Below are 14624 nucleotides of genomic sequence, written 5' to 3'. Positions count from 1 at the left end.
CCCTTGGCCACGGGGTGGCAGTTCCAGCCGCCCACCCTTGGTCAGCCCCTGTTTGCCGAAGACAGTGTCAGCCCGTCTCAGCGGTGCTCCACTCGCCCTGAGGATACTGGCGGCTCTGGGGCTTGAGGGCTCGGGACTCAGGGCCCCACTAGAAATTCCCTCCTGGGAGCATCTTACAGAGCAAAGCCCAGCACAAGCTTGAATCCCTCTCAGGGTGGAAGGGAGCCAGCCTGTGTCCCTAGGGCAGCCCAAGGCTCTCTGCCCCGGGCAGTTCCACATTCCGAGCTGGCCTTCGCCACAGCCCGTGTGGCCCTCTCCACACACACCATCCCTGCCCAGAGAACCCCGCTCACTCCCCGGATGTTTGCCGTGCGGTGGGAAGCGCAGACCCTGAAGCCCGTTGCTGTGTGACTTTGGGCAAGCAATTCTCTCTGAGCCTCATACCTTCATCCAGGCTCGTAAGAGGAATAGATGCCTTGGTTCCAGAAAGGGCTTAGCATAGGGCCTGCCCAGAGAGAGGCAGGCTTCAGGGAGCGTCTGCTGTTACAAAACCTTACCTACTCGGGGTTGGGGGGGGCAGGGGGAGCGGGGTTGGGGCGCTCGGTGGGGCAGGGGGGCGGGCCCTGACTCCCCATGTCCTCATCCTCCTGCTTATTTATCTTGTCTTCGGCAGCCCAGGTCCTGTGGTAAATATTTACTCATGTGTGTGTATGTGTGTGTTTAGCGTCTGGGTCCCCTTCTGGAATGTCAGCTCCAGGGCTCACCTCTGGGCCCGGGCCCTGAGCAGCGCCTGGCACCCAGTGGAGGAGGCGCTGGGTCAGTTTCCTCCCTGCTCGCCAGAGCTGCCCACGCTTCCCTCCTCCCCAGACACTGTTGGCCCGCAGAGCTGGACCTAGAACCAGCCCCAGCCCTCCTGACTCCTCGCCTACTGCCCTGCGCCCTGACTCAGCGGCCTCCAGGGCCAGCGCCTGAGGGCCCGTGTTTGCGGCATGTTGGGTGCCCAGCGGCCCTTCCCCTCGAGGGCAGCGCTGGCTGTCCCACCCCCGCCCGCCTGGCCACAGAGAGCGGCCTGCCCACCGCGCCTTCCGCCCTGCCCCCAGCAGGCCTGGTGATGGGGAAGAAGGCTGTACCTCGGGCCCACATCCTGCCCCCCCACCACCCCCGCGTTGTCCTGGAGGCCAGCCCTCTGCAGAACCAGCTCACCCTCGCCCACTTTTTCCTCTGCAAAGCACAGGTGGAGAAACACTACCCGTTCTACCCACAGGCCTCTACTCTGTGCAGAGGCCGCCTTGTCCTGAGGTGGCACCGCCCGCCTGGAATCAGGGGCGAGTCTCGGCCTGGCCTGGTGGCCTGCGCCCCGGGCCACCTCCCCACCCCCTCCCCACCCCCCTGCCCTGTTCTGAGCCTCAGTTTCCCAATCTGTGAAATGGGGAGGCTCCGCGAGGCTGGGGGCGAAGTCAGCGCTCCTGCAGGTTGAAGGCTGAGGCTGAGCCAGTCTCGGGGTGCTCTCAGCAGCGTGGGGGCTCTCCGGGGGGGTAGACGTGAGCCTCCATGGGGGGTGGGGAGGGCCGCGCCCACAGACGCTGAGCCCAGGAGGTCACAAACCCTGTCCCCGGGAGCTGCCGTGCGGAGAACAATTCTCTGGGCAGAACTCACTTTCACTAGGACCGCAGAGTCCTCGCTCATTGTTTCGACCTGGTTCCTGGCAGAACAATGCTGGGCTTCCTGGATGACCTCATGGGGGCGAGCCATCGGACCTCGGAGGCCGGGCCGGTCAGCGTCTCCAGCCGAGCCTGTCCTGCCCTTCGCCACGGCTGCCTTGGGTGACCAGGAACAGTGGTCTGAACAGAGAGGACAGGCTGGGTGCCTGGCCCACAACGGCGTGTTGTAGCCGTTGGGAGCTGTATGTGCACAAACGCCTCCGATTCACTACCTCTTGAGAATTTGGAGGGTCTGACCCCAGTGGCCTCAATCCCAAAGGCCTCGACCACGGTGGCTGGACTTGAGAACTGCCACCTGGAGCCCAGACTCCCGTATTCTGCAGGCCCTTTCCCCCCGGAACCCCGTCCCTGCCAGATCCCCGGAGGCCTTTGAGCCCCTGTCATGCTCGAGTTAGCCTGAGTTAGGAATGGATAACCAAGACAGAAGGATCCAGACCACAGGCTTCAAACAAATGATTGGATCTTTAAAAGGTATACCTCTTCATGGAAAAGAATTTTTAAAAACCCTGTAAAATTAATTTTCGCTTTCTTTTCAAAAACAGCTATCCCTAGTATTGAAATAGTGCTCTCAGCACGCCTCTTCTTTGTTTGTTCTGGTGCTTAGTTGTAAACATTCTCCAGGGCCAGGATGGTATGTATGCTGTGTGCTGGGGCAGACAGTACTTTAACTGATCCTAGGCAGCCTCATCACTGAGCCCGTGGGGTCAGTGCTCAGAAGAGCCCCTTCAGAGCTTATCAGAGAAGTTCAGGAGACTCTTCCTGTCTGCCAGAGGAAGCCTGCAGTCCGTGGCTCCGCTCCCCCTGCCCCAGCCTTTGAGCCGAGCCCTGTGACCCTGGGTGCTGACTGTTGCCCCAGTCCCCAGGCCCGGCCCCTTCAGTCTCTGCCCTGTGGCCCTCACTTCCCCGTTTGTCTTCACCTACTTCCCTAATCTGTCAGCCTGGCCCAGTAGCTTGAAGCCGACCATAAAAGCACCAGACCTGATTTCCCTTGTGACCAATCTAGAGCGAGGGATCCGAAACAGCTGAGCGGTTGAGAACGTGGACTTGAGAGGCCAAAAGAGACCTGGGAGCCATGGGAGGCTCAGGCCGCCTTTCACTTGCTGTGTGACCCCAGGCAAGTAAGTTCACCACTCTGCGCCTGGTCAGCGAGAGGCACCCATGGATGGGGTTAACTCCGAAGATGCTGGGTGATCGTGCACGCTGGGTGAGCGTGCATGCCGCCAGCACCGTCAGCGGAGCGCCCTCTCTTTTCCTTTCCTTTAAACACTCAGGGTGCCAGTAAGGGAATAATGTCCCAGTGTGGCCAGTGTTTTCTTCAATAATAGCTAATGTTTATTAGTCACTCGTATGTCCAGGCACCGCGCGCCCACGTCTTACAGGCGTCGTTCTGTTTGATCGCTATGAGGCGACTTTTGGGTTTAACCCCGTGTTTTAACCAGTGCGGAAACTGAGGCACAGAGAAGGCTGTTAGTTGCCCCAGGTCACATGGCTGAGTCGCGGCCTCTGTGAGTCCAGAACACCGGCTCTGAAGCGGTCGATGGAACGAGGAAGGGAGAGAGGAGGCGGGACCCCTGCTCTGGAAAGGGCCGGCAAGGGGTCCGGTCGTGCGCTTATTTCCATGGATTCCCAGTGGGCTGGGGGCCGTGCAGCTGGCAGGCTCCCGACCTGGGAGATGAGTGGCTCTGTGTCCAGCTCCCCACCTCGTTCTGGGATCCTGGGAGTCGCTGGCCTAACCCCCCAGAGGTCAGGCCCAGAGATGGATCGAATAGCCTGGCTGTGCGCTAGGCCCTTTTAGGGTGGGGGAAGTACCCCAAAAAGGAAACAGAAGAAGTCCCTGCCCTCTTACTTTAAAAACTTGTAGGGATTCCTGAGGGGTTAAGTCTGTGACAGCGGGGTCAGGTCTGTGACCTGGCTCACTGTCCTTGAGGAGAGAGCTGGGTGGGACACTGTTTACTTGAGAAGGTTCCGATTCTGCAGGGAAGGGCGAGGCAGAGAGCACCCCAGCTTCTGAGCGCAGTTGAGGGGAGGGCCCACAGCAAGACACAGCTGGCTAGCGCAGGGGCACTCGCGGTCCCCAGCCCCCGCCAGCTCCGCAGACCTTTCCCCCTGGCTTCACTGTCCCCGTTGGCAAACCCTGCAGAGGCCCCCATAACCTTCGCCCTGCTGCCTCTAGCACTGGGCACAGCAGCTGGGCACTCTGCCGCCAGCCTCCTTCCACTCACTTCCCTGCTTGCGCCTCGACTCCCCGTTTGGAAAACGGCCCTAAAAATTCCTGCTGCAGTGCTGAGGGTGTTTGAGGAAGGAATAGAAAACTGTTTATAGGCAGCTCAGCCCAGATTTTAAGGACTCCAAACTCTGGTAGCTTGAAATTAGGAGGAAGCCAAGGAGTGTCTTGGAACCCCACAGCGTTGCTGGTGCAAGGTGAAATCTGAGTGCGTGCCTCAGCGGACGAGGTGACGTGCAAATCCGTCTTCAGGTACAGCTGGTTCTGGCCTCCACCCAGGCAACGGGGCACTAGGAGCCTCGTGTGGGAGTCTGGTCCCAAAGCCTCTGTGTTCAAGTGGATTCTCTGATCACTTGTAGCTGTAATAAGCAAAGAGGAAGTTCTTAAAATGGGGAATCATGTATCACAGTCGCTGCAGAGTAGCCCTGGGCCTGGCGCCAAGGGAAACAGCACTTGGCCGGCAAGGCGGCGGGCCGCTGGGCCGCCCGCAGGGCGGGCTCGCCCCCAAGTGCTTCCTGCAGCAGGGGGCGCGCGCTTGGCGGGTGATGGGCAGCAGTGAGCGAGCCGCACGGAGAGTCTGCCGAGATGGATGGGCTGGACTGGCCGAGGGACGCTGAGGGCAGAGCTGGGGGCCCCGGAACACCACGATCGCCGTCGCGCCCGGCTTCGTGACTTCAGGAGCGTCACTTGGCCTCTCTGGGCCCTGCTGATCTTGCCCTGTGTAGGACCAGGGCCCTCCCTACCCCAGGGGCAGAGTGGACCCTGTGATAGTTATAGTGGGGACGATGGCGGTAATACTGGCGTGCATGCTTGTGCTCAGTCACTCGGTGCTGTCTGCCGCTTTGCGGCCATGTGGACTGTAGCCCACCCGGCTCCTCTGTCCGTGGGGGGTCTCCAGGCAAGAATACTGGAGCGATTTGCCGTGTTCTCCTCTAGGGGCTCTTCCTGACCCAGGGATCAAACCTGCGTGTCTGATGTCTGCTGCGTTGGCAGGCAAATTCTTCACCACTGAGCCACCTGGGAAGCCCAGGAATACTGGCAGATAACCAGTGGAGGGGTGTCTGCCGCGGGCACCCCCACAGCATCCCTGTGAGGTGCCACAGTTATCCCTCTTCACACTTGAACACACTGACCCAGAGGGGTTGAGCAACTTGCCTAAGGTCACTCAGCTGGGAAATGGCCCTCAGCTTCCAGGCCGAGGCTCATGCTTTGATTCCTGCAGGGCCAGGCTGCCTGCAGAGGCCTGAGGCCTCCATGCAGGGAGTCTGAGGCTGAGGAGTGGGCTGAACACAAAGCGGTTCCGTGGGGCCAGCATCCCAAAGAAAGGCTGTGGTGGGGAACGTGTGTCTCCTGCTAGGAGAGACAGAGCGTTGGGTAGGAGGGCATTGGGATCTGAAAGTGCTTTGTGAGTTGCTTCCAGCTGCGTTTTGAGAACAGAGTGTAGGGGTGGGGTGGGCAGAGTAGCAGCAGGGGGGACCTGGGCAGAGGCTGCAGGGGATGCCCGTGGAGGGCTGTGGGGCCTGCGCCCGCTGGTTGCCAGGGTGATGGAGACACGTGGGTGGATGCCAGGAACATACAGGAGGCCACATCTGCGGGTCGTGCTGCTGTGGGCTTCCACGGGCTCGGGGCTGGTCGGACGCTCCAGAGGGGCTTGGAGAGAGCCCCTCTCCGAGGGGGAGTCGGGGTTGCCTGCCCGCGGGTCTGACCTCATTCGGGCATGCGTGCGTCTCGAGTAAAGCATGGGCAGGGCTGGGCTGTGTGTTCCTGAAGGCCAGCGAGCTTGTGATGGGGGCAGCCACAGGTGGGGGGCGGTCCCTGAAGTACGTCTCCGGGGACACCTTAGAAATGAGGAGTGGGGGGACCCCAGAACACCAGGACGTGATGGGCCTTTCCCCTGCTCCTGGCTCAGCTACAGGCGTCAGTAAGATGCCTTCCTGAGTGTGGAAAAGAGGGGTTGGAGTCTTATCTTACGTGGAACCAGAGAGCCTGGAGCCGAGTGGCTCAGGGAACTTGGTTTTTTGCCCCCTGCCTCACGTTTCAGGCCTTCCCAGGGTGCGCTAGTGGTAAAGAACCCGCCTGCCAATGCAGGAGACACCAGAGACGCGGGTTTGATCCCTGGGTCGGGAAGATCCCTGGAGGAGGGCACGGCAACCCACTCCAGTATTCTTGCCTGGGAAATCCCATGGACAGAGGAGCCTGGCGGGCTACGGGTCCAGAGGGTTGCAAAGAGTTGAACACGACTGAACCGACTTTGCACACACACGTTTCCCGAGGGTTCTCTAGAGCCAGAGGGGGCCCTGGGCCTGGGCCCAGAGCGCAGAGCCAGGACTCAGGGTGGCTTTCGCAAGCGCCCACAGGCTGTATGAGCAGCCGCCGGTCACCACCCCCTCCGCCTGGCTGACCTGGTGAAGCGCCTTCCGGCCCCAAGATCCAAGGAGAGCCCAAAAGGGCGGCACCGGCCCGTCTTGATGAGGAGACTCCAGGGTCATTCCCTGGAAAACATGTCTACCAGGAGGGAGTGGAGTCCCACATCCTCCAATTATGCTGCCGTCCAGCCGGGCCACAATGGGCCCAGAGATAACCATCGGGGGCTGCAGAGCTCCGTGCTGGAACAATGCTGGCCGCTCGGGCTATTTTTACAGTAGCCGTGCGCTCGGCAGAACCCCGCGTCGCCCCAGGGGAGCAGGCGAAGAAAGGCCTGCGGATGCCCCGCCGTCTGCGCTCCGGGAGACAGAGGAAGGCCCAGTGAGCCGCCCGGCGGCTCCAGGAAGCCTTTTCTTGGTCTGCTCACTGCCAGATAGCGAAACAATCGGGGTCCCCCACCCCGAGCCAGGGAGAGGAAGGAGGCATGGGGGAAGCGGGGATTCTGTTTTGCTTGCGTGCCTCTCCTCCTCCGAGCATGGCCCCGGAGGGCCTGGCTGCAGGGGCCGGGGCCAGGGGCAGGCCAGCGTGCCCTGCTCGCCTCCCCTGGTCCTTGGCAACTGTCACCTGGCCCGGCCGGACCTCCTTCAGACCCCGCGGTATCACAGGGTTGGAAAGCAGCAGAGTTGGGGGGTGGGGCTCTGGGCCCCAGCTACCTGCGTACCTACTCTGGGAGCCATCGACCCAGCCGTCCTTAGCTGACGACCTACTGTGCACCAGCTCGGGACACCCAGCCATGGGCCAGGCAGGTCCCGATGCCCTGCAGCCCCTGTTCTAGTTGAGAGGAGACTGTTAGCAAGGAAGCAACCGAGGCATTTTCAGCTAGTGCCACCCTAACTCAGTGCAGACTCAGATGCCCCTGGACAGGTCCAGGTGGCGAGCTGGCCCTGGAGCACCAGGGCGATGGCCCCCTCTAGTCCAGCGGATGACCGTTGTAGGAGTGAGTCCAACTTGGGGTCCACCTTCCAGTTTTTCCAGGAAACCTAGAAATCTTGACTTTACCCCGGAATCTGAGAGTTCAGCACTGGCCACCCATTTGGCTTGTAAAGACAAGCAGCTGGCTCTGCATCAACAGCCTCTGCCTTCCTTTTCATTCTGAAGTTGGGGAGACTGAGGCTCCCCGGTCTTCGTGGTCCTCTGGCACATGGGGGTAGGAGACGCCTTCTCCTGCTGGGCGGGACCCGGATGCTCTTGCCCTCAAGGTCAAGCTGCTGGGAACACTGAGGATTCGGGGACCAGACGCAGTACAGAGAGGGGGCTGCCGCACTGGCTGGTGGTAGACCTCCTCTGGGATGGGGTCCGAGCCAGGGGGCGCTGAGGGTGAGCGTGAGCAGCTTAGAGGTTTGATAACCCTGCAGCGCCCCCTTGCCGAACCCACAGGGCAGTCAGCGGGCCGGGGCCTGGATGGTCCAGGGGTCAGGGTGGACCCGAGCACCGATATCGAGGGCTGGAGTTGTGGGAACTGCCAAGAGTCCTTCCAGAGTCCTGTGCCGGCGCAAATCCCTGTCCTGATTCTGCAGACATGCGACTGGCTAAGAAGCTGCCAGTGTATTTTATAAGTACCCGTGTTCTGTATTTGACGGAAACCGTGTTTCCAAATATTGAAACACATACTTGGAAACACTGGAGCGTGAAAACATGCCAGCCTGAAGCTCTGTTCTTTAAAACCGTGAGGGATGACACCTCCGCTGGGCCAGGGCCTGCCCCGCAGCACCGGTTTCTCTGCAAACCTGAGATTCGGAGACGATTTCCAGAGGATACAGGCAGGCTGTGGTTTGGAAGCGGTGCTAGACCTGCGTGGAGGGTGTGTTCTGTGGAGGCGCTGCCAGGGCTGGGTGGTTTCGTGTTCATCTCCCTGCGGGTGCAGACTAGGGGGGTGGCATTCGGGGCTGGTGGATACGGTGCTTCTGTTGGACGGGTGCCTAGGGGATGGCAGCTGTCGGTCCCCAGGTCCTCAGGCCCCCGATCACCTGGGGTGGGGGGTCCGAGGAGTGGACGGACAAGGGGGTGGCCGGCCCTCTGCCTCAGGCCTGGCAGGTCAGAGGTGGCCCGCGGGGTCGTGCCAGGACGCACAGCCCGCCCCTTACTGATGCATGTCGGGGTCTGCTCTTTCCGCCATAGAAAGCGAGGAGGAGGACATGGCCACCAAGGAGAAGCTGCAGTGTCTGAAAGACTTCCACAAGGACATCCTGAAGCCGTCCCCCGGGAAGAGCCCGGGCACCCGGCCGGAGGACGAGGCCGAGGGAAAGCCCCCGCAGCGGGAGAAGTGGGCCAGCAGGATCGACTTCGTGCTCTCCGTGGCCGGTGGCTTCGTCGGCTTGGGCAACGTCTGGCGCTTCCCCTACCTCTGCTACAAAAACGGCGGAGGTGAGCCTGGGCTGGGCAGAGGGCAGGCTGGAGGGGTCGCAGGGGCAGAGCGAGGGGGCTGCCCACGCCCAGCGTTTCAGGCCTCGACCTCCCCCAGGTCAGCCCGCCTCCGCTCCCACCGCGATCCTCAGAGGCGGGAGAAGAGCATGACCGGGAACCCGATGGTGGTCTATCAGAGCCTTCCTGTGTGAGCTTGAGCGGATTCCTCACCCTCTCTGGTCCTCCAGTTTACCTCTCTGAAGGCCGCCACAGGGCCAGGCCCGAGCCTCCGAAGCCTTGTAGCTCCGCACCTCCCCACTCTGCCTGACTTCAGAACGTTTTTACCCTTTGCTTTTGCTTTTCTAACTTAAACCAGTTGTAGTTCAAAGACAAGTCTCATGTTTCCCACGTTAAATAGAAAACCAGTGTCTTTTGCGGTAATGGACGGGTATCCAGGACCAAAAAAAAAAAGTACAACGAGGATGTTTTTAATTTTAATTTTTTCAGTTTTATTGAGTTAGAATTGACATATAGCATTGTTTTAGTTTAAGGCATACCAGATGATTGATGTCTTTACTGTGAAATGATCACGGTGAGTCTTGTCGACATCCATCACCTCATATAGTCACATGTATTTTTTTCTTCTTGTGATCAGAACTGGTAAAGTTTGACACTTAGCAACTTCTTTTTTTTTCCCCCCACCGCATGTGGGATCTTAGTTCACCAACCAGGCATCAAACCTATGCCCCTTGCATTGTGAGTACAGAGCCTTTGCCGCGGGACTGCCAGGGAAGCCCCTTAGCAACCTTCAAACACACCATCCAGTGCGTCGTGACTGGTGTGCAACCATGCTGTGCACGCCACGCCCAGGACGAATTTATCTTCTAATCGGAAGTTTGTGCCTTTTTGACCCTTTCGCTTAGCGATGGTATTTTCTAAAGTAAGTTCTCTGTTTCGTCAGTTGGTTAGTTGGTTGGTCTGTTCTCTCGGTTTTAGTTTGTTGGTGTTTTTTTACTTGCTGGAGGCCCTGAATTAGCATCCTCTGACGTCAGAGGAGTTCAGGCTGGGCGGCACATCCCGGAGGCCTGCTGGTCAGTAGGAGCTCAGCAGTGAGAACTCCCTCCCTGCTCCTCGTGGCGGCCCATGATCCGGCTGGTAGCCAGCAGAGCCGGGCGTGTGTGTGCCGCCCGCCCGCCCGCATCAGAACCGACTTGCAGGAGACCCTGCCCTTGAGCCTGGTTTGTTAACCTTTGGGAGGTCTCAGGTGCCTCTGGGACTCCGATGAGTGCCCTAGATGCTCCGGAACAAAGCACGTACCCATAGGCCCAAGTCACCCACACTTTCAAAGGGTGTCCGGACCCGCTGAAGCCAGTAGCGGACACCAGGTAGGAGCCCTCGCCCGACTCTTTGCCCCCCTCCCCACCCTGGCTCCCACCCCCAGCTGGAAAGGCCCATCTCTCGCTTCCCAGCACCCTTCCCAGCTGGTTCTCAGCTTCCTGCCCTGGCCGGGCCATGGCAGGCCAGCTGAAGGCTGCAGTCAGGAGGCTCATCTGAGCCGGGTGTGAAGGGCTGGGCGGCCCTTCTTCAGAGGGACGGACCTGGGGAAGACAGGCAGGCACAGAGCTTCAGCAGAGGCTCGGAGGCTTCACGCAACCGGGTAGGTTGGAAGGAGACAAGATGGCACCCTGGAAGGGTGGTGCTGGCTGGACGAGACTTTTCAGCCAGGTCCAGGAGTCTGCCCTTCACCCTCGCATCCGCAGGTCGGGAAGATCCCCTGGAGAAGGAAATGGCAACCCACTCCAGTATTCTTGCCTGAAGAATCCCATGGACAGAGACGCCCAGCAGGCTGGCTGGGAGGGTTTGGGACGGAGAATGTGCCGGCCTGGGCCAGCCTGAGCCTCACCCGCTCTTCTCTCTCTGCAGGCGCATTTCTCATACCATACTTCATCTTCCTGTTTGGGGGCGGCCTGCCCGTGTTTTTCCTGGAGGTAATCATAGGCCAGTACACCTCTGAAGGGGGCATCACCTGCTGGGAAAAGATCTGCCCCTTGTTTGCCGGTGAGTACGGGACAGAGGTCAGCCGGGGCCTGGTGTTCCTCGGCTCAGCAAACGCTTATTGTGCACCTACTATTTGCCAGGTACACTGCAGCCTCACGCAGGCCAGCTTGGCACACGGCGGCTGCTGCTGCTCACGCCTCCCTGGGTTGTCAAAGGATGGGAGGCCCAGTAGCCGCTGAGCAGTAGGGTGTAGAAGAGAAGGCTTTCAGGAGCCCGACTGTCTGCCTTCAAGTCCCACTCCCTCGTTATGCTGACTCTCGTGACTTGGGGGAAAGTCACGTCATCTCTCTGTGCCTCAGCTTCCCACTATACACATACTTCTAGGGAAACGACACAGCCTCATAAAAGTGCTTTGTACACAGAGGAAGCCCAAAGAGTGGCTTCCCTGGGGGCTCAGATCGTAGAGAACCTGCCTGCAATGCGGGAGACCCAGGTTCGATCCCTGGGTCGGGAAGATCCCCTGGAGAAGGGAATGGCAACCCACTCCAGTATTCTTGCCTGGAGAATCCCCATGGACAGAGGAGCCTGGCGGACTACAGTCCATGGGGTCGCAAAGAGTCAGACACAGCTGAGCGATTAACACTTGTTATTGTTGTAGCATTTAGTCCTGTGCCTAGTTCCTACTATGTCCTCATAAGATAATACTGTCATGATTATAATTGGCAGGGGTGGGAGAATGTGCGAGTCTGTTCACTCAGTCATCCGTGTAAACCTACCCATCTGTCTATCCATTAACCCTTTCTTTTATTAAACTAGTCAATAGTTACACAATCCATGTATCCATTCAACCATGCTCTATCTACTTATCCATCCATCCATCCATCTACCTAACCTTCCAATCAACCACCATCCATCCAACAAAGTGAGTGTCCATCCGTCATTCCAACATCCATCCATTCACCTGAGTCCATCCAGCCATCCGTCTAGGCATCCATCCATTCGTTCATTGATCTGTCCATCCCTCTATCCATCCGTCTATCCATCCGTCCATCCATCCATCCTTCTATCCATCCGTTCATCCACTGATCTGTCCATCCCTCTATCCATCCATCCCTCCATCCATCCATCCATCTATCCATCCATTCATCCAGTCATTGGTCTGTCCCTCCTCCATACATCCGTCAGTTTGTTCAGCTCTCTGACTCACCTGACCATCCATTATTTTACCTATCCGTCCATACAGTCATGCGTGCCTCTTGCACTTATTTGCTGGTCCCTGGTGAAGGGCCCCTCCTGGCCCCAGGCCTGCAGATCCCAGGGATTTCTGGCTGAGGGTGTGGCCTAGCAGGTCTGGCCTCCCTCTGAGTCCCGTCTCGCTCGCCCCCACTCGTAGGCATCGGCTATGCCTCCATCGTGATCGTGTCCCTCCTGAACATTTACTACATCATCATCCTCGCCTGGGCCATGTACTACCTATTCCAGTCCTTCCAGTCGGAGCTCCCCTGGGCAAAATGCAACCACAGCTGGAACACGCCCCATTGCCTGGAGGACACCCTGCGGAGGAACCGGAGCCTCTGGATCTCCAACAGCACCACCAACTTCACCTCCCCCGTCACCGAGTTCTGGGAGTAAGGCTGGCCTCGCGGAGGAAGGAGCGGGTGGGGGTGGGGGCAGAGGACAACCCTTGCCCTCGTCTTCTCCCTAGGGGTGTGGGAGCCACTCCCTTGGGGTGGGGTGGGTGGAAGAGGGGGTACAGATTTGGAGATAAATCCATGCCTTTGGTCTCAGACAGGCCTGGACTCGAATCTCAGTTCTGCCATTTTACTGGCTGTTTGACCTCCAGCAAGTCACTGCCCCTTTCTGAGCCTCAGTTCCCTTAACTGTCAAATGAGGGCAATGAATCGTTCCTACACCCATGGGACCTCTGTGAGGATTGTTTCCCAAAGGCAGGTATATGTACTTATGTTGTCTGAAAATGATATAGTTTTCTTAATGTATTTTAGAAAAAATATATAGTTAGCACATCAAACCTGTTATTGCCCAGAGGGAGGGGAAAAAAGCATATAGAAGCTTGAAGTGGTTACTCAAGTGCACAGGTGAGTAGATAGAGTGAGACATATGTATCAGTTAGCATTTGCTGTGTGACACCCATCCCCAAATGGGAGCAGCCATTTGTTTTCTTTGGCTCGTGGTCCTTCTGCTTGGCAGTTGGGGGCGAAGCTTGGCTGGGCAGTTCTTCTGGGCTTTGCTGGGCTCCCACCTGGTAGGTCAGCTGTATGGCATGGGGTCGCTCTTCTGGAGACTGGCTGGCTCTTGGCTGGGGTGCCACAGGCAGCTGGTCCCTATGGTCTCATCACCCTGTAGGGTAGCCTGGGCTTGTTCCTAGGCGGCTCAGCATCCCAAAACAACACACAGAAAGCCCCAGTGTGGGAGCACCAGCTGGAAAAGGTCCCATTGGCCAAAAAGAGGCCTGAGACTAACCCAGACTCAAGAAGTGGGGGAATAGGCTCCGACTCGTTAGGAGAGGAAGGAGAATTACGGGCATGTTTTGAAGTTGCCCACACTACAGCCAGTGACGGCAGACACGTACGCAGGGGCCAGGCTTGGGGAGGGTGGAGTACGGAGGCCTGCGGTCGGGTAGCTCTTTGCTGACGTACGGGGTCGTCCTTCTAACCCAGTGCTGGGAACCCGTCAAAAATGGGTGAGTGCCTTGCTTTCCCTGATCTCCACGAGCTGTTAAACAGGTGCTCAGCAGCCCCTCCGACCCTGGAAGGAGCAGGCAAGGCCTTGTGTCGTGTGAGAGCCAGGGCAGGGAACAGTGTTAAGGGATGGCCTCGTCGCCGCCAGCCAAGACTCCCTCTCCTTCGTGTGTGTTATTTGCTGCATTGAGGAGCCTCTCCCTCTCTTAGAATCTGGCCCCGGCGCCGGCCCACAGAAGAGGGAGCTAAGCGCTGGCTGGTCCCAGCCGATCGTCAGGGCCAGTGTGGGGGACTCAGGCTGGAAAGGGTCACTCAGCCACTGGCCCAGGTAATCCACCTGCCCCTCCTGACCTCAGGCTTTCAGGATGTGCTCACGTCCCGGGACTCCTGCAAATGGGTTCTTTCCACGGAGGTGTTTTCTACTTGCAGACAAAGACCTCTACAGGCACATCCCCCCGCCATCCGTTGCTCCTCACACCCTGGACAGCTGAGTTTGCAGATAAAGAAATGCAGGCATTTCTTTCTTCTCACTTGAATGGGGCCAGAGGCCAGGACCCTGTCCATTTTCTGATGTGCCTGGCATAGCCTGACCACCCAGGGCCTGCCCCACCCAGGACGCCGGCACTCCACCCAGCCCCTCCGGTGCCCGCCAGGGCCTCGCTGCCTCAGGCACAGATTGGCCGCCTGGGAGGGAGCCCTCGCTCTGCCAGTACTGGCTCAGGCTGGTGCCTCTTCCTCTCTGTGCCTCAGTATCCTGAGCTGTACTTGGGGAGGTCATAATCTTGCCCTCCCAGGGTGGTAGGACACCCCCCCGCCCACCAACAGAATGAGACCCTGCATGGCCAGCCCTAAGAGCCTGCTTGATGAATGGGAGCCATCCCTGTCTACTTAGTGTCCCCATTGTGGATGAAACTGCCCCCCGCCCAGGGACACCTGAAGCTCAACTTCGGGGGTACTAAGACTGGCCCCTTCCCAATGCCCATGTGACCCCCCATCGCAGAGGGGCTGTTCCCTCTGTCTCAGGCCTGAGCCCTTGTGAACCGTGAGGTCCTCTCCCGTGCCTTCTCCCCTGCCTGTCCCCCAGCCTGGGCCCTGCTGGGGGACTCCAGGGCTCCTGCCTTCCAGAACCCCCATCCTGAGCACCCTAGCTCCCTTCCCTGGCCCTCATGGTCCACAGAGAGCAGCTCTGTCCAGAGGCTGCCCACCACCCACCAG

At 59.0% G+C, this 14624-nt stretch overlaps 1 protein-coding gene across 7 annotated transcripts in view; it reads left to right on the top strand.

Moving 5' to 3' along the window:
* SLC6A6 (solute carrier family 6 member 6) overlaps positions 1-14624 on the top strand; it is an 80138-nt gene that overhangs the window by 37898 nt on the left and 27616 nt on the right. For 4 of the 7 annotated variants that reach the window (XR_015151905.1, XM_086368774.1, XM_086368773.1 and 1 more), the window contains 3 exons: positions 8488-8733; positions 10636-10770; positions 12104-12338. Coding sequence is in view for 6 of the 7 variants with exons in the window: in XM_086368773.1 (XP_086224899.1) it covers positions 8488-8733; positions 10636-10770; positions 12104-12338 (616 nt within the window). In the remaining variant the exon portion in view is untranslated. Of the gene's footprint in view, positions 1-2699; positions 2840-8487; positions 8734-10635; positions 10771-12103; positions 12339-14624 lie in introns of those variants that run through there. The other 3 variants (XM_086368777.1, XM_086368778.1, XM_086368775.1) reach the window with 3 other exon arrangements.

Source organism: Bos grunniens, chromosome 22 (genome assembly GCF_055505025.1).
Source record: "Bos grunniens cultivar Pamir isolate PY7600 chromosome 22, Bosgru_T2T1.0, whole genome shotgun sequence".
Lineage (NCBI taxonomy): Eukaryota > Metazoa > Chordata > Mammalia > Artiodactyla > Bovidae > Bos > Bos grunniens.
The sequence above is the reverse complement of the archived record's forward strand: the minus strand, read 5'-3'. Positions and strand labels throughout refer to the sequence as shown.